Source organism: Pan paniscus, chromosome 2, assembly GCF_029289425.2.
Source record: "Pan paniscus chromosome 2, NHGRI_mPanPan1-v2.0_pri, whole genome shotgun sequence".
Lineage (NCBI taxonomy): Eukaryota > Metazoa > Chordata > Mammalia > Primates > Hominidae > Pan > Pan paniscus.
The window spans coordinates 195,439,025-195,460,617 of record NC_085926.1 but is presented as its reverse complement, the minus strand read 5'-3'; the positions used below and the strand labels follow the sequence as shown (position 1 = coordinate 195,460,617).

The following is a 21,593-nucleotide window of genomic DNA, read 5'->3' as shown; positions in this document are numbered from 1 at the left end:
AGACTGCTTTTTGTCATCCTAAAAGCAGGAAAAAACTCGAATTCATCTTCCCTGCTGGGAGTGAGCTCAAGCTCCCTGAAGGAGTTGTCTGCCTTCTATCGTCATGGAAAGAGGAAATCTTGCCTTCCTTGTTGGAAGCAAATAAAACTCCAAAAAAAAGGTGGGGGGGAGTTGTACAGAAAAATAAACTCTAGATCTTGACCAAATTTGGGGAGATCAAGGATTCTCTGGAGGGTGTGCTCCCAGACCTCAGCAAATTGTCCTATTGGTTTGAGCCGTAAGGTTAGCTCATGCTGCTACTAAGGACCAGTAGATCTGTCAAAGGTCAGGGGCATCTCCACTCAGAATCCCTCCATGGTTACCAAAATGTGAACCCCCCCAAATCTGAGACAAGTCTCAGTTAATTTAGAAAGTTTACTTTTCCAAGATTGAAGATGCACACCCGTGACACAGCCTCAGGAGGTCCTGATGACATGTGCCAAGGTGGTCATACGTTTTAGGGAGACATGAGACATCAATCAACATATGTAAGATGAACATTGATTTGGCCCAGAAAGGTGGACAACTTGAAGCAAAAGTGGGACAGGGAGGTGGGTTCCAGGTCACAAGTAGGTGAGAGACAAATGGTTACATTCTTTTGAGTTTCTGATTAGCCTTTCCAAAGAAGGCAATCAGATACACATTTATCTCAGTAAGCAGGGGGATGACTGAATAGAATGGGAGGCTGGGTTGCCCTAAGCCGTTCCCAGCTTGACTTTCCCTTTAGCTTAGTGATGTGGGGGCCCCAAGATATTTTCCTTTCACACCTCTGTTTGAAATGCTTGTTCCTTGGTGCAGTAAAGAAATAGCACTTGAACATAATTTCCTCAGCAAGGCCATTTTTATACTTTCTGCAGAAAGGGTACACTCACCAGCAGTTTTGCCGTGAGCATACACAGAACAAAGCAGACGGGGTCATTTATAACCTGACACATCCGCCCTACTGCTGTGTCTGGTTTCCATTGGCTGGAACAGGACCTCACATTCTGTATTTGTCCCGATTGGCTAGTAACTTAGAACTTTTTAAAAGAGGCAAAGGCAGAGGAGAACAAAGGAAGGAGGAAGTAACTTGTGGAATGCTGAGAAAGGTAAAAACACCTTCAAATAAGGAAGAGGAACAGGCTATGACCTAATGCTTGCTTGGACCAGTATAAGCACACCACGGCAAATATTTAGGCTAAACTGTGGGAGCTAAGAACATATGATTTCTTTATTAAGGCTAGCAGATTTTAAGAATGTTAGCACAGGTCTTTGAATAAATTTTGCTTCTAAGAGAAGTTACTATTTATTCCTAATTAGAGGGGAGGAAAGTCTTTGAAGACTAACCTCTACTTTACTTTTCATACCTCCTTGAAGGCAGGGACTAAGGACTGTTTCCCTCCCAAAACTAACTTGCTAATTTGCAAACAGTACCTCCCTGGGTTGAGGAGAGTGTGCTAAGTGCTGAATACCCTGGCCTGAGCCCTTGTACCTGAACAGAGAGGAGGTGGTTTCACAGTAGTAGGGGGGAGAGAGAATCTTGTTGCATGCAGTGTTGGGAGTGACCTGATTTCCACAGACTCTCTGTGTTCAACCTCACAGCTGAATGTTTCTCCAGTTCCAAAGTCAACAACCAGAACGGTAGAAGGAGGGGAAAGGTTGAAGGTGGGGCTGAGAATGGCTTTGTCTGACCCCTTAACCCAGTCCCAACTCCTCAGTTGGCCCTTTCTCCTGGGAGTCTCTTGCTACTATCCGTGTCAGAGTTCACTCGTGATGCCCTAAGGGGCAGGGCCTTTTGGAAATAAAGGAGAAAAAGCGCAAACCAAACAAATAAATTCTTCCTTAGCAGGGTTGGGAAAGATAAGCTGAGATGTCTCTTTTGGGTTAACCATTGGCTTAATCTGGGTTCCCTCAAATAGCAGAGCCTGAGCAAGGACTTGCGTATAGGTAGTTTATTTGGGGAATGAATCTGTTTTGTATGGTTAAAATAAGGAGGAGATCAAAGTATGAGTTCATGAATCACACAGTTTATTGCCGTACAAAGAGGTCTTTCTTTTTCACAATTCTTAAAAAGGGGGAGAATAATGAGAACAAATCTCACAGGGGATACACTCAACAGACAAGGTACATTAATCACATAATGAATGAGTTCCAATTTCATTTAGAGTCCAATTATTAAAGTTCAGTTGAAGCTGAGCATGGTGGCTCATGCCTGTAATCCCAGCACTTTGGGAGGCTGAGGTAGGTGGATCGTCTGAGGTCAGGAGTTCAAGACCAGCCTGGCCAACATGGTGAAACCCCATCTCTACTAAAAATACAAAAATTAGCTGGGCGTGGTGGCGGGCACCTGTCCCAGCTACTTGGGAGGCTAAGGCAGGAGAATCGCTTGAACCTTGGAGGCGGAGGTTGCAGTGAGCCGAGATCGCGCCATTGCACTCCAGCCTGGGTAACAAGAGTGAGATTCCATCTCAAAAAAAAAAAAAAAACAAAAGTTCAATTGCCCACTTAGGATGGAAAGCAGGCTTTTGTGGATGCAAAGTCCAATCAGAGTTTGAGGCACTACTTTCTAGGAGAGGTTCTCGGGAGGGACAGCTTGACTAATACAATGGAGATCCGTGAAGATACGTGAGGTCTCTTGCTGCTAGAGAGCGGTGCCAGCGTTGTGAGACAAGGCTTCAAAAACAGCTTCAAGGCTTCCAGAGAGTGGCCTCGCCACATCCTCAGCTCTCCAAGCGTCTGTCAGAATCTTGGGTTTCTATGTGTTTGGAGTCCAGTGGTTGAGGTCAGTAGCTCCTGTGCAGGGTCTGATAAGGTGTGACATGACATTCCCTTGGCTAGGGAGAGTTCCCTGCATGTTCTAATCACAGTAAAACAATATCACTCTCACAGCAAAGTGAAAGTGTTTGGAATCATTTAAAGCTACATAACAAAATCCCAAGGAATTGGAGGGGAGGGCTGGGAAGAGTCAAATAGGGAAGGAGGGAAAGAGAATGGCATCCAAGGGTGTATTCGTGAGTTGATCAAGTCGGTCACTACTGTGGGCAAACAGAATGCTATCATTTTAGGAGCTGCACAGAACATATCTCAGAATTGCCCACTGGAAGACTGGAAGAGCAGAGTATTTTTCCTGCAGTTCCTGCCTGCCCTTTGGTCAAAGTTTGTCCTTTGAGGTGTTCCTTTGCACTTCCAGGTTTACTCATGTGTCGGAGTGGGCAGCGGATTCCTGCAAGGGTCCCAGGTTGCAGTGCCAGAGACGCAGAATACCAGGTGCAGCTGAGGCAAGGTGCTCTCAGGTTACACCTGTTCATAGCTGGTTGTCACAGCAAAGCTGGGCTGGGAAGATGTAAGGCCAGGTGTGTAATACAACCTCAGAAAGGTCAAATGTCCTTTTCTGTCTTATGCAAATAGGACTACAATTCAGTTTAATTCTCAGAGTCAGGATCTATGTTTTTTCCCTTGGGGTAAAGAAGAATTCTTCCTTTAACTACTTTTCTAGCAAAGCATAATCCTCAAGGCGTAATTTTAGTATAGTGATTTATTTTTAACCCTGTGGTACTATATGCCTAATGTTCTGAAACACCATCACTGGAGCAAATCCAGGCTTGAGTCTATCTGTGAAACGGGAACAGAAAACCAAGTGCATCCTCCCTTCCTGATTCTCCCAGTCTTCAGGGCTGTATGTGCCAGGAGCTGGGGATAAAGGAGATAGGCTTAGCTCTCCAGAAGCTCACAGAATGGACGGACAGAGCCAACAGTTTTATTTGTTTGTTTGTTTTTTGAGACAGTCTCTCACTGTTGCCCAGGTTGGAATGCAGTGGCACCATCTCAGCTCACTGCAACCTCTGCCTCCCAGGCTCAAGCAATTCTTCTGCCTCAGCCTCCCACGTAGCTGGGATTACAAGCATCCACTACTAAGGGCAGGGTTTCACCACATTGGCCAGGCTGGTCTCGAACTCCTGGCCTAAAGTGATCCACCCGCCTCAGCCTCCTACAGTGTTGGGATTACAGGCGTGAGCCACCGCACCCGGTCTACAGTTTTCTTTAAATCTTCATCATGCCAGTACTTCCCTTCTCCTGTTTTCATCTTCCTGTATTTGCAACTTTCATTCATTCTCTTCATTCTATTCATTCCTTCTCTGTACTTTACCTAAACATAGTTGTGAACCCCCAAAATCTGAGCCAGATCAATTTAGGAAGTTTATTTTCCCAAAGTTAAGAATGCACGCAAGTGAAATGGCCTCAGGAAGTCCTGACATGTGCCTAAGGTGGTTGGGACACAGCTCGGTTTTATACATTTTAGGGAGACATGAGATATCAATCAACATATGTAAGATGAACATTGGTTCAGTCTGGAAAGGTGGGACAACTCGAAGCAAGGAGGGGGCCCCCAGGTTATAGGCAGATGAGAGACAAATGGTCGCATTCTTTCCAGTTTCTGATGAGCCTCTCCAAAGGGGGCAATCAGATATGCATTTATCTCAGTGAGCAGGGGGTGGTTTTGAGTAGAATGGGGGCAGGTTGGCCCTAAGCCGTTCCCAGCTTGACTTTCCCCTTTAGCTTAGTGATTTGGGGGCCCCAAGATTTATTTTCCTTTCGCGTAGCTTCGCCACTAATGTGTCCTGGTGTCTTCTCTCCTCAGCCTGTTTCTCATCCTGGAAACTGAGGTGTGCTGGCGCAGGGCGATAGCGCAGTGGGGCGGGGTTGGGAGGAAACCCTTATCTGTGGCCGATGGCCCTCCGTTGTTCTATTATTAAAACTCTGGGAAACTGCTATTCTTAATTTATTTTTAAAGACCCTGAGGAGCAAATCTTTAATTTTTTTGTTTTTGTTTTTGTTTTTGTGAGACGGAGCGCTCTGTCGCCCAGGCTAGAGTGCAATGGTGCAATCTCGGCTCACTGGAACCTTCGCCTCCTGGGTTCAAGCGATTCTCCTGCCTCAGCCTCCCGAGTAGCTGGGATTACAGGTGTGCACCACCGCGCCCTGCTAACTTTTGTATTTTTAGTAGAGACTGGTTTTCACCATGTTGGCCAGGCTGGTCTCGAACTCCTGACCTCAAGTGATCCACCTGCCTCAGCCTCCCAAAGTGCTGGAGTTACAGGCGTGAGCCACCGCCCCCGGCCTTTAAATAAATTCATCTGATCAAAAGAAATTTAAAAACCAACCAACCCTAATGAGCTCTAAAGACAGCAACACGCACAGGACCTGGAAAGAGCCTCTTCCTCACCGGAGTTTTCCTCACTTCAAGGAGCGGCGCCTTCACCCTCCGGCCTCAGCCCCCGAGGCTGAAACCCTTTCCGCACCTGGCTCCATCTCCCTGGCCCTCGCCCCCGCCCAGCGGTCGGGGAGCGAGACGGCGGCGGGGCATCTGGCGCCCGGCTTAGGGGCGAGACGGCCGCACCGGGAGCCTAGCGATCAGGGCACCCAGGGCGGAGGAGGCGGCTCGGCGGCCCCCCCACAGCCACGCCGCCGTGAGCCCCGCCCGGCGTAGCCCCAGCGCGCGCTTCGTGTGTAGAAGCGTCCGGGTGGCGGAGGCCGCAGGCCGCAGGAGTGCTGGTGGAGGGGCTTCCAGAGAGACCCTGCGGCAGCGCCCCCACTCGGCTCTCCCCGCAGGAGAGCGGGCACCTGCGCGGCGCCGGGTGAAGGCGAGCGCCTCGGCGAGCCCTCTGCAGCGGAGCCCCCTGCCCATTTGGTTTTGGGTAAGAGGAGGGGTCCGCGTCTCTGCAGCTCGGGCGGGATGCCCTGGCGCCCTCTACTCGGTTTGGTTCGGCCTCACGTGTTCCTTTAGCTCCGAAGCCGGGATACGGGTGGGGAAGGGGGGCTCGCGCCCTACAGGCCGAGCCCTGCGGCCGCAGCGGGGTAAGGGTAGGATGGCCGATCGCGCCCAGACCCCGGGGAGTCCTCACTCGCCTCCCTCTCGGCTTTTCTGCCGGCGTCTCCAGCAGCATGATCTGGCATTTATTATTCGGAATAATGTGCCAGGCAGGAGGAGGCCCTGGGTTAAACACGCGGCCCTGCAGCTCCCAGGTGAAACGACTCATCGTTTCCTGCCGGCGCATCTTACCGAAGGGGACCCAGGCCCCACGAAGGGAAGGAACCGTCCTCAAGGTCACGTCGTAGTCAAAGGCCGAGCCCAGACCGAAGCCAGGTGTCCTGCCTTCTAGCCCCGGGCTCTAGGCCCTGTCCCCTTCCCGACCGAATCTCCCAGTCCCGTCCGCGTCCCTCCTCCTCCTCCGGGGTCCTCCGCAAGGCTCTGTTCCCGGGGTTTGGGGAGTCCTCCCTCCGCGCCACAGCGCCCTGGGGAAGAATGCTGGACAGCAGGCAGGCCACAGGGCCGGGGAAGGAGGAGGAGCCGCGGGGACAGGCTGGGGATGCCAGAGTGGTGGTGGGCCCGGGACTGGCCAGGGTGGGAGCCCAGGCGCGCACCCGCGCGAGGACAAGGGGGCTTTGGCTGGGCGGTGCTGTCTCAACCAATGGGAAGCGTGGCTCTGGCCGAGCACCCTCTCTCCCCGCCCTCCGGCCGGCCGTTGGGGAGCGCTGCTCTGGGATTGGCTGCGCCGCCGTCTCGGGCGTTCTCGCGCTCTGCTTACGTGCTGGCGCGCGCCTGATAGATACCCCGTGGGTTTGAGCGCTCCGGTCGGTCCCTAGCGGCCCAGGCACCTTGGGCGTGCGTCCTGCGCGCGGCCGCCTCCAGGCTGCGCCCTTCTGGGGAAGTGTTTGGTGCTGCGCGCGGCGTCGAACTCCGCGTTTTTTTTTTCTTTTCCAGCCAGTCAGCCTGGAAATCTGCCTGTAGTCAGCTGATGCAGAGTCACCCTGCAGTTCCTACTTTGAGGGGTTGCAGAAGCACATATTTCACTATGGAGGGCCGCCTGCAGGCCTCGCGCTGACAGGATCTTTTGTGACGCTGCAAATGTCCTGGTCAGTGTCCTTCTTTCTACAAGAGGCGTTGGAGCCGGGCTCTGCATAGGGCGTATATATCCCTGGCCGCCAAGGAAGCTGACCCTTGAAATTGGTGAAGCTTTCATATTCACTCAATACACATTTACAGAGCCTCTACTTCCTGTCAGGCATCACACAATAAATACTCGGAGGAGCAAGAAGAGAGTGATTCAACATTTGGGTCTTGTCTGTAGGGTGCTCACAGTCCGGGTGGGGATTGGTGGTAGGATGGGGGCTTGTGAATGTTTATAAACAGAAATCCCTCGAATACGACCCTGGCTAGGTAGGTGCAGTTACAGAGGCACAGAAGGGAGGAGATTGGGCGACAGATTTTTGAATTAGGGGATTAGAAAAGGCAGCTCGGGAGAGTTATCTGAACCGGCTAGGACTCGGTCAGATGCAGTCAGTTTGGTATAGGATGAGCAAGGCTCGGAAATTGGAAAGTACAGGGCTTGTTGAGGGATGGTGTAGCAAACGGTTGAATGAGTAGAGGAGAAAAGTATAGTTGGAGATACGGTTTGGAGGAGCCAGGTGAGGACTCGGGGGCTCAGCTTGTGTCCTCGGGTTTGAAATGCAGTAAGCACTTGTGAATAGAAAGGCTGCTTAATCATTTGCACTACTGTCATTTGTCACACCTGGACCAAACATCTTGGAAATGGCTTTGATTCTTCCTTCTTTCATATCCTACACTCAATCTGTTGGTAAATGGTAGTGGACTCTACCTTCAATATAAAGCCAGACTTACCAATTCTAATCAGTTCCATGGTTTTCACCAAGGCTGGTGTACATTTCTAAGGAACACGTTTTCACATCTCACTGCAGTGGTGCAATATACAACCCTCATGACTGCACATGGTGGCCCTGGATTACTGCCACAGATCCTAACGGGTCTCCCTGCTTCTGCTCTAGTCCATCCTCAACTTATTATTAACCCAATGAGAGTTACCTTTTTAAAAATGTAAGTCTGATAATGGCACTCCTCTTCTTAAAACTCTTCTTCTCTTTTTTTTTTTTGAGACAGAGTCTTGCTCTGTTGCCAGGCTGGAATGCAGTGGCGTGATCTCGGCTCACTGCAATCTCCACCTCCTGGGTTCAAGTAATTCTCCTGCCTCAGCCTCCCAAGTAGCTGGGACTACAGGCGTGAGCCACCACACCCAGCTAATTTTTGTATTTTTAGTAGAGACGGGGTTTCACCATGTTGGCCAGGATGGTCTCGATCTCTTGACCTCGTGATCTGCCCACCTCGGCCTCCCAAAGTGCTGGGATTATAGGCGTGAGCCACCACACCCAGCCAAAACTCTCTTAATTCATTTAATTATGTACCAGCCAGGCGTGGTGGCACACACCTGTAATCTCAGCACTTTGGGAGGCCGAGATGGGCAGATCATTTGAGGTTAGGAGTTCGAGACCAGCCGGGCCAACATGGTGAAACTCCGTCTCTACTAAAAATACAAAAATTAGCCAGGCATGGTGGTGCATGCTTGTAACCCCAGTTACTTGGGAGGCTGAGGCAGGAGGATTGCTTGAACCTGAGAGGTGGAGGTTGCAGTGAGCCAAGATTGCACCCCTGCACTCCAGCCTGGGTGACAGAACGAGATTCCATCTCAATGAATCAATCAATCAATATTGTGTGTCTGTTGTGTGCAGGGCACTGCTGTACATGTTGGAGATACAACAGTGAACAAAACAGACAAAAATTCCTGTTCTCAAAGAGCTTATATTCTAATGAGACTGAACAACAACCAACAAGATAAATATGTACAACATGTAGAATGCTATAATGTAATAAAGTGCCAAGGAGGAGGAAAAAATGGAAGCAGAGAAGGGGGATAGTCAGGGTTGGGGTGGGATAGATGGGGTGGCCAGAGAATGTCTTAGTAAACATTTTAGTAAAGGACTGTGGATATTGAGGGAAGAGTGTTCTAGGTAGAGGGAACAGTAAGGACAAAGGCCCAAAGCAGGAGCTGGCTTGCTATGTTCCAAAGACAGCAAGAAAGCCACTGTGACCAAAGTACAGTGAACCAGGTAGGAATGAGGTCAGAGAGACGATGGAGACCCAGAACATGGAGGGCCTTGTAGGCAAACTCTAGATTTTGGCTTTTACTCTGGCAGGAGTTTGGTGAGGCGTGACATGATCTGATTTATGTTCCGCAAGATCCTGCAGGCTGTGTTGACCAGAATCTGGAGGAACTACAGTGGAAGCGGAGAGTCTAGTTGGGAGGCTATTGCAATAATCCAGGCAAGAAGGGATGAAGGCTTGGACTAGGCTGGTAGTGGAGGTTCCTAGATATATGTGAAGGTGGCATTGATAGGACTGGCCGAGCACTGGGCTGTGGAGTGTGCAGGAAAGGGGAGTCAAGAATGAGGAAGATTTAGAGGAACAGGTCTGCGGGACAATAGCACAGGCTCAGTTTTGCACAGGTTGCATTTCAGATACGTAGTAAACATTCAAGTGGAGATGTTAGATGCGCCGTTGTCTGAGTTCAGGGGAGAAGGTTGGGTTGGAGATCAACCTTCGGGAGTTGGCGGCATGTGAATCGTATTTAAAGCTATGAGTGCTCGTCATGGTGCGGAGAACAGACCAAGAACAGAGTCCTGAGACTCCGTTGTTTAGTGGCCTGCCTTTAATTTGGTAGGCAAGCCCTGTTCTCCTAGCGAAAAAATGCCCACTTGATCTGGCAGTTGTAATTATGGCAGTTTTGACAGCTCGGGTAACACTTTGTCTTGGGGAAGGACAGAAGAGGAGTGGAATGGGGGAAGCACAGGTTCCAGTGTCGTTATAAGGTCATTATAAATGAGGCATTCTCAGAATAGGGGTCAAAACTGAGAATTAATACACCTCATATGCTGTTGGTGGGAATGTAAATTAGTACAACCACTACAGAGAATAGTTTGTAGGTTCCTCCAAAAACAAAAAATAGAGCTACCATAGGATCCAGCAGTACCACTGCTGGGTATATACCCAAAAGGAAGGAAATCAGTATATCGAAGAGATATCTGCACTCCCATGTTGGTTCCAGCACTTTTTACAATAGCTAAGATTTGGAAGCAACCTAACTGTCCATCAGCAGATAAATGGATAAAGAAAATGTGGTACATATACACAATGGAGTAGTATTCAGCCAGAAAAAAAGAATGAGATCTGTCATTTGCAACAACGTGGATGGAACTGGAGGTCATTATGTTAAGTGAAATAAGCCAGGCACAGAAAGACAAGCTTTGCATGTTCTCACTTATTTGTAGGAGCTAAAAATTAAAACAATTGAGCTCATGGAGATGTAGTAGAATGATGGTCACCAGAGGCTGGGACAGGTAGTGAGGGTCTGTGCAGTGGGGAGAAGATGGGATGGTCAATGGGTACCAAAAAGTTAAAGAGAATGAATAAGAACTAGTATTTGCTAGCATAACACAGTGACTATAGTCAATGATCATTTAATTGCACATATAAAAATAACTAAAAGAGTATAATTGGATTGTTTGTAACACAAAGGAGAAATGCTTGAGGGGGTGGATACTCCATTTTCCCTCAGGTGATTATTACATATTGTATGCCTATATCAAAATAGTACCCCGTAAATATATACAACTACGACCTACCCACAAAAATAAAAAGTTAAAAATAATAGTGTTCTGCCTTCAGTTTTAGCTACTATTGATTTGGTGGCAAGTGGCAGAAACGTCCAGCCTGCTTAAATTACACAGAGACTGTAAAGGCTAACACAGTGAAACCCCGTCTCTACTAAAAATAGAAAAAATTAGCCGGGCGTGGTGGCGGGCGCCTGTAGTCCCAGCTACTCGGGAGGCTGAGGCAGGAGAATGGCGTGAACCCAGGAGGCGGAGCTTGTAGTGAGCTGAGATCGGGCCACTGCACTCCAGCCTGGGCGAAAGAGCAAGACTCCGTCTCAAAAAAAAAAAAAAAAAAAAAAAAAAAAGGCACAGCATGGCTTCTGGAGCTGGGGGGCAGATGGGAGGCGGCTGCTGCTGCTGTTGCTTTTCTCCCTCCCTCCCTCCACCTCCACCCCTGCTGCTTTCTGCATGAGCATCTTATCCCCCCACCCCCTGCAGATCGGCTTTCTCCCTCTCTCTGTGGCTTCAGGGCCCAGTGGAGTGTAGCTGCCGTCCTCCAGCAGCCCCATTGCATGGCCCTGCGCCACAGAGCATGGTTCGCATTCTCTCACGGTGCCAGGGGACAGAACAATGGGTTCACCTTGGGTCTGGTGTCTCTTCCTGGCTCAGTCCTCCGTGACCAAAGCATAGTCTCTGCAGCTGCAGAGGCCAAATCCTATGAGGGAGGGGCAGGTCTGAGAGGAGGGGACATCAGGCGAGCAGGACAGACCCCCGAAAGGTAGTCACTGCAGAGTGTTTGTGGTGTGTTATCGGAGGAGAACTGGTCGCCACCCAAGCCTAATCTGGTGACTGGAATGTCTCTCAGGACGATCAAGGTGTCTGCATTGGGTGTGCCTAATGTTAGACCCTTGGCTTTTATTGAAGGTCCCTGTGAAACAAGCCATGTGAGTGTCATCTCTGCATGTATGATACAATGGTGGTGAGAACACTGTCTACTATATCACTTGATGTTCCTGTGTAATTATTTCTGACTTTTGTTTGAGAATGGTTACTTCTCTAAGGAATGTTAGGTGTCTTTTTGAACGAGGGCTTGAAAACTTGTCAGGTTTTCCGTTTGCATGACCTCAAGGAAGCTCCCACGTATAGCTGAGCTGGGTTGGAACTTTCAAGCAAGATTCTACGAAATGTTCGGAAGAGGAATGGCCAAATATATATATATATATATATATATATATATATATATATATATATATATATATATATAAAATAGTTATTTGATTATAGTGCATATATAGATATATATGGTCAGGAATCTCAAAACTCAAATGCCCATAGTGTCCAGGCAATTAACAAAGATGATATGGATAGTTTTAACATAGTAAGTACAAACTGTTTGTATTGAGTTCAAGCATAGCTTAGCTGCCTAGTTACACTGCTTTTTAAAACAGCAGGCTGGCCAAACAAATCAGCCAAGTAGAACATGTTTAGGTAGGCTGCCAGTTGTAGGATTTGGGAAGCTGACACAGGAACTTGCTGGTCTGAAGCTCTTCAGTGTGAGGTCTCTGCATTGGCTGTTTCCCTGCATAACCCCAGCTTGCCCTCCTCGGGGGCAGGACCTTTGCCTCCCACTTGGGAGTGGCAAGGGCCCATGTAGGCTTCATGTCCAGAAACACCTGAGTTCTCTTTCCTGCCTCGTGTGACCCGGTTTGCTGGGGATACCTTGCCTCTGCTGAGAATGTTAGTACTGGGAATGCCTGCCCCTTTGAGGGGAGCCCCTGCTGCTGCCTCACAGGAAAGCCCCCAGCTGTGACCTCTGCAAGATGGTCATGTTGGAATGGAACACAGTGAGCCCAGCAGTGAGGAAGGATGCGCACGCTGTTTTCTTTTTCTGGAGTAAGAGTGCTTTCCATGTGTTATACCTTGACAGTGGAGAGGGCCCTTGAGAGAATCCCCAGGTGTTTCTAGCATTAAAAAATGTCTCCAAGATTCCAGGTTGATATGTGAGCATCGTGATTTTGTGACAGTATCTTATGAGTTTGGTCCCTGGGAGTCAAGCCCCCTGTGCTCAGTCACCTCAGGGCAACTAATTACTTGACTTTCAAGGCTGAGGAGACTGAGCACCCGCCTCCCACAGCCATTTCTGTTCCCAAACTAAAAGGCAAGAAAGTGGTGTGTGAAGTTTGAGAACTTAATATTTACAGAGAATAAGGCCTGGCACAAAACATGAAGATGGCAGACAGCTACCCTGAAGAGTCTTTGGGAGCCCTGCAGTGGAAATAGCTGCATGTTTAAGAAACACGCATGCAACAGACTACATTGAGAACAGTGCATTGTTCAAGGGACTGAGTTTTTTGTTTTTTTTTTTGTTTTTTTTTTTTTGTTTTTTTTTTGAGATGGAGCCTTGCTCTGTCACCCAGGCTGGAGTGCAGTGGCGTGATCTCAGCTCACTGCAACCTCCGCCTCCTGGGTTCAAGCGATTCTCCTGCCCCAGCCTCCCGAGTAGCTGGGACTGTGGGCGCCCGCCACCACGCCTGGCTATTTTTTGTATTTTTAGTAGAGACAGGGTTTCACCATGTCAGCCAGGCTGGTCTCGAACTCATGACCTCAGGTGATCCACCTGCCTCAGCCTCCCAAAGTGCTGGGATTACAGGCGTGAGCCACCACGCCTGGCCAAGGGACTGAGTTTTTATGCACTTTTAATTATTTTGGCTTTAGTACTTTTAGATATGGCTGACTTCAAGGAAAACAAAATGGAAAGCAGCTGTCTATTTGGAGATCATATTAAAGCATTTTCTGCCACAGGCATTGAGCTAAGGGGTGGAAAGGACTTTAATTATAGATGACTGGATGGGAAGTTTCCCAGTGATGGTGACCTCAGACTCTGGTCCTGGGTCTTGGAGGGAGGAGGTAGAGATGTGTGTGCTTAGCCAGCTGGTCAGTACTTAGATGGCGGGAGGAGGTGCCTCATTAAAAAGTCTGAGCCAACATGGGCCTGTGCCTTCCATAAGACCATAAAAAGCCAGTCTGGGCTCCATTCTGCTGCTCTCTGCAAGGGGCTTTCCATGGAAACTTCTTTTGTGGCCACAGGCCAACTTTCCACCCCCAGACTGCCCTGCGGGAGCCCACTCAGCTCCCGTCCACTCCCCAGGGACTCAGAGTGCCTCCTTTGCGTCAGGCTCGTTCTAGGCACTGAGGATTTGGTGGTGAACCAGGTGGAGAGGATTCCTGGTGTCACTGAGCTTAGGATCTAGTAGAGGATAAAGTAAATAAACATAATTTTGAATGAAGGTAGCTGCTATGAGAGTGATCTTACAGAGAGCAACCTGTGTGTTGAATGGGAGCCACTTTAGTGAGGGAGACAGAGGACTCAGCATCCAGGATGAGAGCAGAGCAGGAGCCGGTACTCTGAGGCAGGAACGCCCTCACATGGGCAAGGAGTTCTTGGAGTCAGTGGTGGCTGCGACGCAGTGAGCAAAAAGGAGGGTGGCCCAGTGAGCTAGGGGCCTCCAGGGAGGGAGAGGCCAGCCCCCACGGGCATGGAAAGTTGGCTTTAAACACGGAAGTCGCATAGCTTGACCGGTGTTAAAAAGGTTTCTTGGGCTGCTGTGCTGAGAATGGGGGTGTGGCAAATAGGGGCAGGAGTACAAGCGAGAGTTTACTGTAGTTCTGGAAAGGTAACACCAGAGAGGTTTCTGCCTGCTTTCCTTTCCTGAGGATTAAACAGATTAAACGCCTCCACCTGCTTCCAGCAGAGTGCATGGCAGTGGTTGCTCAGTTAACACTGCTGACCTCTGGGCCCAGGTGGCTGGTTATCAGTAAGGTTTGGGGTGGCAGCAAACAGGCAGGGGAGGAGCCTCCCAGGCAGTACCTTATTACCAGGAACAGTATGACAGACTACAGCCAGGTAGGCAAAGGAGAGGCTGGAACCCATTTACCAGCCCGCCTTCCTTCCTTTAGGCCTGGAGGAATCACTATTAACAGAACAGGAGGGCAACACATGCCCGTGCTGATCAGCGGTCAATAATGCTGAAGAGTCGTGGTGCCTAGCAGCCTTAAGGTGTTACCAAGAGATTCTTGTTGCAATAAGGTTGCTTTAACCTCAAATGGTGAGGGAGGGGGGAGGGTGTGTGTGTGTGTGTTAATTACAAGAGTCTCTTATTTGGCAGCTCCAAACTCTATGCTATAATGAATTACTGATTAATTCAGCCTCAGAGCCAGAGCCCCCTTGTTTGTTCGCATGGGGGAAAGAGGTGGACGGCTGAGTCAGATGCTATGTGGCATGAGGACAAGCTGCCTGCAGGGGCAGGTGGGCACCTCAGGAATGAAGGCTGATGCCCTGGGGCACCACAGGTGGGCGTTTCAGCAGGTTAGAGGAATAGGACTTACCGAGTCAGAATCCCTGAGGGGTTAGGTCCCCGAGTCTCCCAGTGGTTGGCGGGTTCGAGGATCACTGATCTGGGCCAACCTGCTCACATTATGAATGGGTGATGACTTGCCCAGGGTTGCCCAGTGTGTTTGGTGGCACAGCTAGAGCCAGAACCCAGGCTTCCAGGCACCCTGGCTCCTGACTCTTTCCACCGTGAAGCTGCAGCTTGAGAGAGGAACCAGAGTGGACTGCCTGGTGGTACCAGGACTGGAGCTGGGTGGAACAGATGCAGCCCAGTTTGACTTTCACAACCTGAAAGGAACATGACTGTTCCTGATTAAAGCCCGGAAGGCAACAAAGTAATGCTGAGGGTGCGTTTGTGTTTCAGAACCACCGGGAGGAACTGGGCCGTTCTAACACCCGTTGCTACCATGCTGGCCACCCGCCTCTCCAGACCCCTGTCACGGCTCCCAGGAAAAACCCTAAGTGCCTGTGATAGAGAAAATGGAGCAAGGTAAGCAACCAGAGGTGGTGGTGGCCTTGAGGGGACACTTTCTGAGCAGGCAGAGGTTTTCACACATGGACGGTGTAGGCGGTGATGAGGCCTGATTCTCAGAGATGTCTCTCAATACCTTTGTCTCCCAGCAGAGGAAACTCAGAGGTGTCCTGGGAAGACATTTTCCCAGGGCACACAGGGCAGAAAGGAATATCTTTCATAACCACTTATTTTTTTTTTCTTTTTGACGGAGTCTCACTCTGTTGCCAGGCTGGAGTGCAGTGGCGTGATCTCGGCTCACTGCCACCTCCGCCTCCTGGGTTCAAGTGATTCTCCCACGTCAGCCTCCTGAGTAGCTGGGATTACAGGCGCCTGCCACCATGCCCAGCTAATTTTTATATTTTTAGTAGAGACGGGGTTTCACCAGGTTGGCCAGGCTGGTCTTGAACTCCTGACCTCAGGTGATCCACCCGCCTTGGCCTCCCAAAGTGCTAGGATTACAGGCATGAGCCACTGTGCCTGGCCATAACCACTTTTTAAAACCCTTTTTATTTTGAAATAACTTTAGACTTATACAAGAGTTGCAAAAATCGTTGGAAAGGGTTTCTGGATCCCCTTCAGCTAACTTCCCTAAATGTTAACATCTTACAAAACCATACTGCAATGATCAAAATCAGGAAATTACCATTGATAGAATACTATTAACTAGTCTACAGACCTTATTCCAGTGTTGCCAAGTGGCTGCTGATGGACCTTTTTCTGGTCCAGGATCGAATCCCAAATCCCACATGGCACGGAGGTGTCATGTGTTTTTAGTTTCTTCTTGCCGGGGACAGGTCTTCAGTCTTTTTCGCTCACGACCTTGACACTCTGGCTGGTTATGTTGTACAATGTCTCTCAGTTTGGGTTTGTGTGGCAAGACGCCCGCGGCAGTGAAGCAGTGCTTTTCTCAGCCCGTCGTGCCAGGAGGTACATTATTTTATGTGGCTCATTACTTTAGCCACCTGGATAACTGCTCTTTTAAAACTTCATGCATGAAATCAGTTACCCGAAATGTCCCGAGCCTTCACCGCATCGTTTGTGTGATTTCGAGGAAGCATTATATAAGTACAAATTAGACAAGCAGCTGTTCTTCTTTGAGAGCTTCTGGAATTGCCTTTTCCCAGGGGATTCAGTGGGCTCTGCTGCCACATTTTACTCTTTTGCAGTCTGAGCAAGGAAAAAACAAGAAATACCTTTTTCTTTCTGTTATATTTGAGGGGAGTGAAATTGAAGATTATGTTAAATTCAAAGTCCCAGGATCTAGAACACTGATATTTCTATGCCAATAATATGTTTAATGGAACATGCATTTAGACTGAGACTCTGTTGCCCAGGCAATGTGGCAACCTCTTGGCTCAGAGCAACCTCTGCCTCCCGGGTTCAAGCAATTCTTCCGCCTCAGCCTCCCAAGTAGCTGGGACTACAGGCACGTGCCACCACACCCGGCTAATTTTTTGTATTTTTAGTAGAGATGGGGTTTTGCCATGTTGGCCAGGCTGGTCTTGAACTCCTGACTTCAACTGATCCGCCTGCCTCGGCCTCCCAATGTGCTGGGATTCACCACGCCCGGCCCGGCTTTTAGCAGCATTTGCTTGAATTTATTTCTGAGAGATACAGAGGCATGGCTTGGAGCTGGGGCTCCACCTACCTGAGGACCCCACGTGAGAAGAGTTTAGAATGCCCCATTGGCACAGGCAGCAGGAGGCCCCTGCCATCACAGCGGGGATGGAGCTCGGCTTTGTTGAAGGGCTTTTGAAAGAAGGTGACTTGCTGCAATTGTTTTTTCAGTGAGTGATTCATAAAGATGGCAAGATCTGTCTCCAATGTGGCTTTTAGAGATTTCTGGAGTTTTTTTATAGAGGAGAAGATAATCCCACAGGAAGTTAAAATACTTTTACAAAGGTTTTGTTCTCAAATGTAAGGAAAGTGAGGCATTAGTCAAGCTCCTGGCTCACTTGAGGGGAAAGAAAGATTGTCAAAGGGAATTCGGAATCTTCTGGATGGACTGAGAAGTAACTTGGTTAGGTTGAGGGGCCTGGGCAGTGGTTGGGCAGCCGCAGAGCTGTCAGAGTAGAGTCAATGTCATAGGGTGAAGGTATGGGCAGCGTGGAGGGGGACCCAGGTACAGAAGGAGGCTGGCATGGTGGGTAATCGCCATGCCTAGGATCCCACAGTCCCTCAAAGGGAAAACTTTGGCCTGATTATTTTGCTTGAGTCTCAGTTGGAAAGGGCGTCATATTCCAGTCTCCACCTGTGAGTGAATCTTGCTGATAGCATCCTTACCAAGTGACTTTATCGCCTCTGTTTGAGTATGTCCAGTGATGGAGAGGTTAGTACCTCTCATAGCAGGCCTCCTGTGTTTGGACATCTCCTTATTGAGGAGAAATCTTTTCTCCTGTTAATGCCACTCCTTGTTCTTGGGTCTGCCCCTGCATTCACACTGAACGAGTTATTCCCTTCTCCCCAGGGGCACTGTGCCACCTCAATACCCACCCACTTGTCTACTCTTATTCCACCCACATGGTTTCTCCTTGTTTATCTCTCATGGTTTCCCCACTATCATCCAGGTCTCCCCCCTGAATGGTCTGCACTTTGCCTGTGCTCCTTCTTAAGATGTGGTGCCTGAACAAAACACCCACCACTCTTGACGTGCCCAGAGCAGGCATCACCCAGTACACATGGCTCCGTCCAGATGAAAACCTTCCCAGGAGTGGCTGGATAAGGCCCCCAACCCCAACACTTGACAACCTGCTGTGCTTACTGGCTCCCCATGGCCCTCCGATTTCAGATTTCTCAGATTTCTGGCTTTGCCAGAAGACTCTGGCATCCCTGGGGCAGGTGCCTTGCTCACATCTGGGACCCTGCCTCCTGGGCTGTGATCACCAGTGCTCAGCTCTGCCAGGCCAGGTACAGCACATAGTGCTCCCAGGGTGGCCTGACCCGGGCAGAGTGGAGAAGGGCTCTTGCCTCCCCTATCCTAGTTTCTTTCCTGTCCAGCCTAGGCTCACATAGCTTCTTTTGGCTGCCACATCACATGCGGGATTCATGGTCAAACAGGCTAAATTTTTTTCACAGATGCTGCCGTGAGGCCATATTTCTCCCGAGCTGCACCTGTGCCACTGATATGTGTTCCTCCTAAGCCCCGTCTTGTTAGATTCAAATGGACTCATGGCTCCTCTCAGCAGAAAGCTGGGTTACTGGTTATTGTTGCTGATTCCTGATGGGGACAATAAAAGGCACAGACACACAGACTGGTAAGATAGAGAAGAAGCCAGAATGAACGCCCTGGCCAGCACAGGGAGCGCTCTCAAATGCGGCCGGGATGGCCAGGACTCTGAGGACAGCAGGCTCTTCCACAGCGCCTTGGGGAGGTGCCAGACTGCACCACTTCCTCCCTCTCATTCTGTTCCTGGGTTAGGGCAAAAATCAGGAAGCTCTCGTCTTCTGAATCTCACAGCCACCCCTTTGGGCTCTCCCTTCAGAAAGTGTGTTGACCGGTGGGGGCACGGTGGCTCACACGTGTAATCCCAGCACTTTGGGAGGCTGAGGCGGGTGGATCACCTGAGGTCGGGAGTTTGAGACCAACCTGTCCAACATGGAGAAACCCCGTCTCTAATAAAAATACAAAATTAGCCGGGCTTGTGGCGTGTGCCTGTAATCCCAGCTACTTGGGAGGCTGAGGCGGGAGAATCGCTTGAACCCGGGAGGAAGAGGTTGCGGTGAGCCGAGATCGTGCCATTGCACTCCAGCCTGGGCGACAAGAGCAAAACTCCGTCTCAAAAAAACAAAAAAAAACCCAAAAAAAAAAAAAAAAAACACAAAACAAAACAAGAAAGAAAGAAAGCGTGTTGACCATCTCGAGCTTAACTTGTGCCTCCCGAGAGACTGAGACCGGCATAGCTGTTGGTGTTAGTGGCTTGGTTGGCCAGCAGCTTGCTGTTACTGCAGGACCCTCCTGGGCAGAGGAGACCCTCCAGGGAAATACACACTATTTTATGTGCTGGTTTTGGGCCTAACGCCTCATGGGCATTCTTAGCCCTGGGAGACCAGTGTATGAGCTGGGATTGCCTCACACTAAGAGTAGCAGGAACCCCTAGAAGTCTAGGGCCATTGTGGCTTTGGGGAGCCCAGGCTCCTTGTTTTTTTCTGCTGTGTTATTCTGAAGGCAGCTCAGGATCCCAGGATACTGTGATAGTCCTTCACCTCCAGCCTCAGTCCAGGCAGGGACAAGCAACGCACCTGCATCGGGAAAGCAAAACTCAGCAACTGTGGTCGACCTCCGCTTGCAGCCTATTGGCCAGGGGCAGGTCACGTGACCACTAGGTGGGTGGTAATCTGGAAGGCGTTGGGCGCACTGCTGTCCCCGGACAAAATCCAGTTTCTTGTTAGTGAGGCAGATGAGAAGAACGGATGCTGGCAGGCAACGAGCAGTGTCTGTCACAGCTCAGCTGGGCTGTGGCCTCCAGCTGTTCACAGGGATATTGGGGCTTTGGCATTCAAGGGGCTCAAAGGGGAACCCCCTGGGGATAGGTCTTTGTTTTTCTTTTCCTGTAGGGCAGTGGTGTTGAACCTTGGTTGTGGGTTAGAATCACCTAGAGAACAGTGAGGGAAAAAGTATCTGTGCCTCACCCCTGGGTCAGGAGTGAGGCTAGGCAAAGGAATACTTTAAAGAACTTCCCTGTGATTAAAAAGAAAAAAAAAATCATTCTATGGAGAATCTCAAACATATGCAAAAGTAGAAAGCTGTATATTGATCCCTGGTGTACCTGTCACCTGGGTTTCCATAATTATCAGCACATGGCCAATCTTGTTTCAGCTACATCTCCATTTTCCTCCCCCTCCCCATACCAGATTATTTTTCGAAGCAATTCCTGGACATGGTATTTCATTTGCAAATATTTTAATATTTATCTCTAAATGATAAGAACTCGTTTTAGTAATATAACCACACGACCATGATCACATTTCCAAGTGATTCTAATAAACAGGGGCCCAGAGAACAACTGCTGTGGACTAGATGAACCAGTTCTTCCCCCAGGACCTGTTGCACTGGAATCCCCTGAGGTGAATGACACAGGCAGATTTCTGGGGCCACCCCTTCCTACTGAATCAGAATGTCAACGGGAGGGACCTGGGAGTTTGCATTTTAACAAGCTCCCCAAGTGCTTGTTAACTAACTTTTGAGAGCTGAGGCAGTAAGGTCTTCCTGCTCCCAAGGCCCCTTCAAATTGAGAAGCAGCCCTAAGATGGGGATCCCACAGCGACTGTAAGAGCTGCAAATTGAGGGAAGAGGAATTAGAGTAGGATGAGGCAATCCCAGCAGTGGCCAAGAAGGAAAGGCCAAGAAGTCCAGCAGTGCTCAGGAGGCACTCTCATGCTAGCTGGAGCTGCCCGCCCAGGAGTATTCACAGCCCCACCTTACCCACCTTGTCAGGGTATTGCTGTGCGGGGGGCAGGTGAGTCGAGATAGAACCTTCTGCTCTCTGGAAGAGTAGAAATGCGCCATTGACTGTTGGGTATAAGTGGTAGAGCCTGGTATAATACACCCAGACTCAGTTAATTTTAGGTCTGAATATATTTGACAATGGAGAGACAGTTTAGAGAAAGACGGGCAGCAAGTCAGTCTGAAATAAGCTCTCTTGCCTAGACCTTTTTGTTACTTGTTTTGTTTTGTTTTTGTTTTAAGACAGGTCTCACTCTCGCCCAGGCTGGAGTACAGTGGCACAATCTTGGCTCACTGCAACCTCTGCTTCCCGGGCTCAAAGGATTCTCCTGCCTCAGCCTCCTGAGTAGCTGGGATTATAGGCATGTGCCACCACGCCCTGCTAATTTTTGTATTTTTAGTAGAGATGGGGTTTCACCATGTTGGCCAGGCTGGTCTCGAACTCCTGGCCTCAAGTGTCTGCCCGCCTCAGCCTCCCAAAGTGCTGGGATTACAGGTGTGAGCCACCGCTCCCGGCCACAACCTTTTTGTTACTTTTAAAAATGTCAGGTAGGCTGGGCATGGTGGTTCACACCTGTAATCCCAGCACTTTGGGAGGCAGAGGCAGGTGGATCACTTGAGGCCAGGAGTTCGAGACCAGCCTGGCCAACATGGTGAAGCCTCATCTCTACCAAAAACACAAAATTTAGCAGGGCGTGGTGGAACATGCCTATAATAATCCCAGC

General features: G+C 49.6%; 1 protein-coding gene and 1 pseudogene across 4 annotated transcripts in view; one reads left to right on the top strand and one right to left on the bottom strand.

Moving 5' to 3' along the window:
• Window positions 1-50: 50 nt before the first annotated feature.
• LOC134729919 (uncharacterized) lies at window positions 51-6,070 on the bottom strand (annotated as a pseudogene).
• The window catches only part of BDH1 (3-hydroxybutyrate dehydrogenase 1), a 46,160-nt gene continuing 30,139 nt past the window's right edge, over window positions 5,573-21,593 (top strand). Inside the window, exons 1-3 of one of the 4 annotated variants that reach the window (XM_008953747.5) lie at window positions 5,575-5,714; window positions 6,782-6,933; window positions 15,276-15,401. In XM_008953747.5, the coding sequence (XP_008951995.1) occupies window positions 15,319-15,401 (83 nt within the window). In that variant the 5' untranslated portion in view covers window positions 5,575-5,714; window positions 6,782-6,933; window positions 15,276-15,318. Of the gene's footprint in view, window positions 5,715-6,781; window positions 6,934-15,275; window positions 15,402-21,593 lie in introns of those variants that run through there. The other 3 variants (XM_003806435.7, XM_014344517.5, XM_014344516.5) reach the window with 3 other exon arrangements.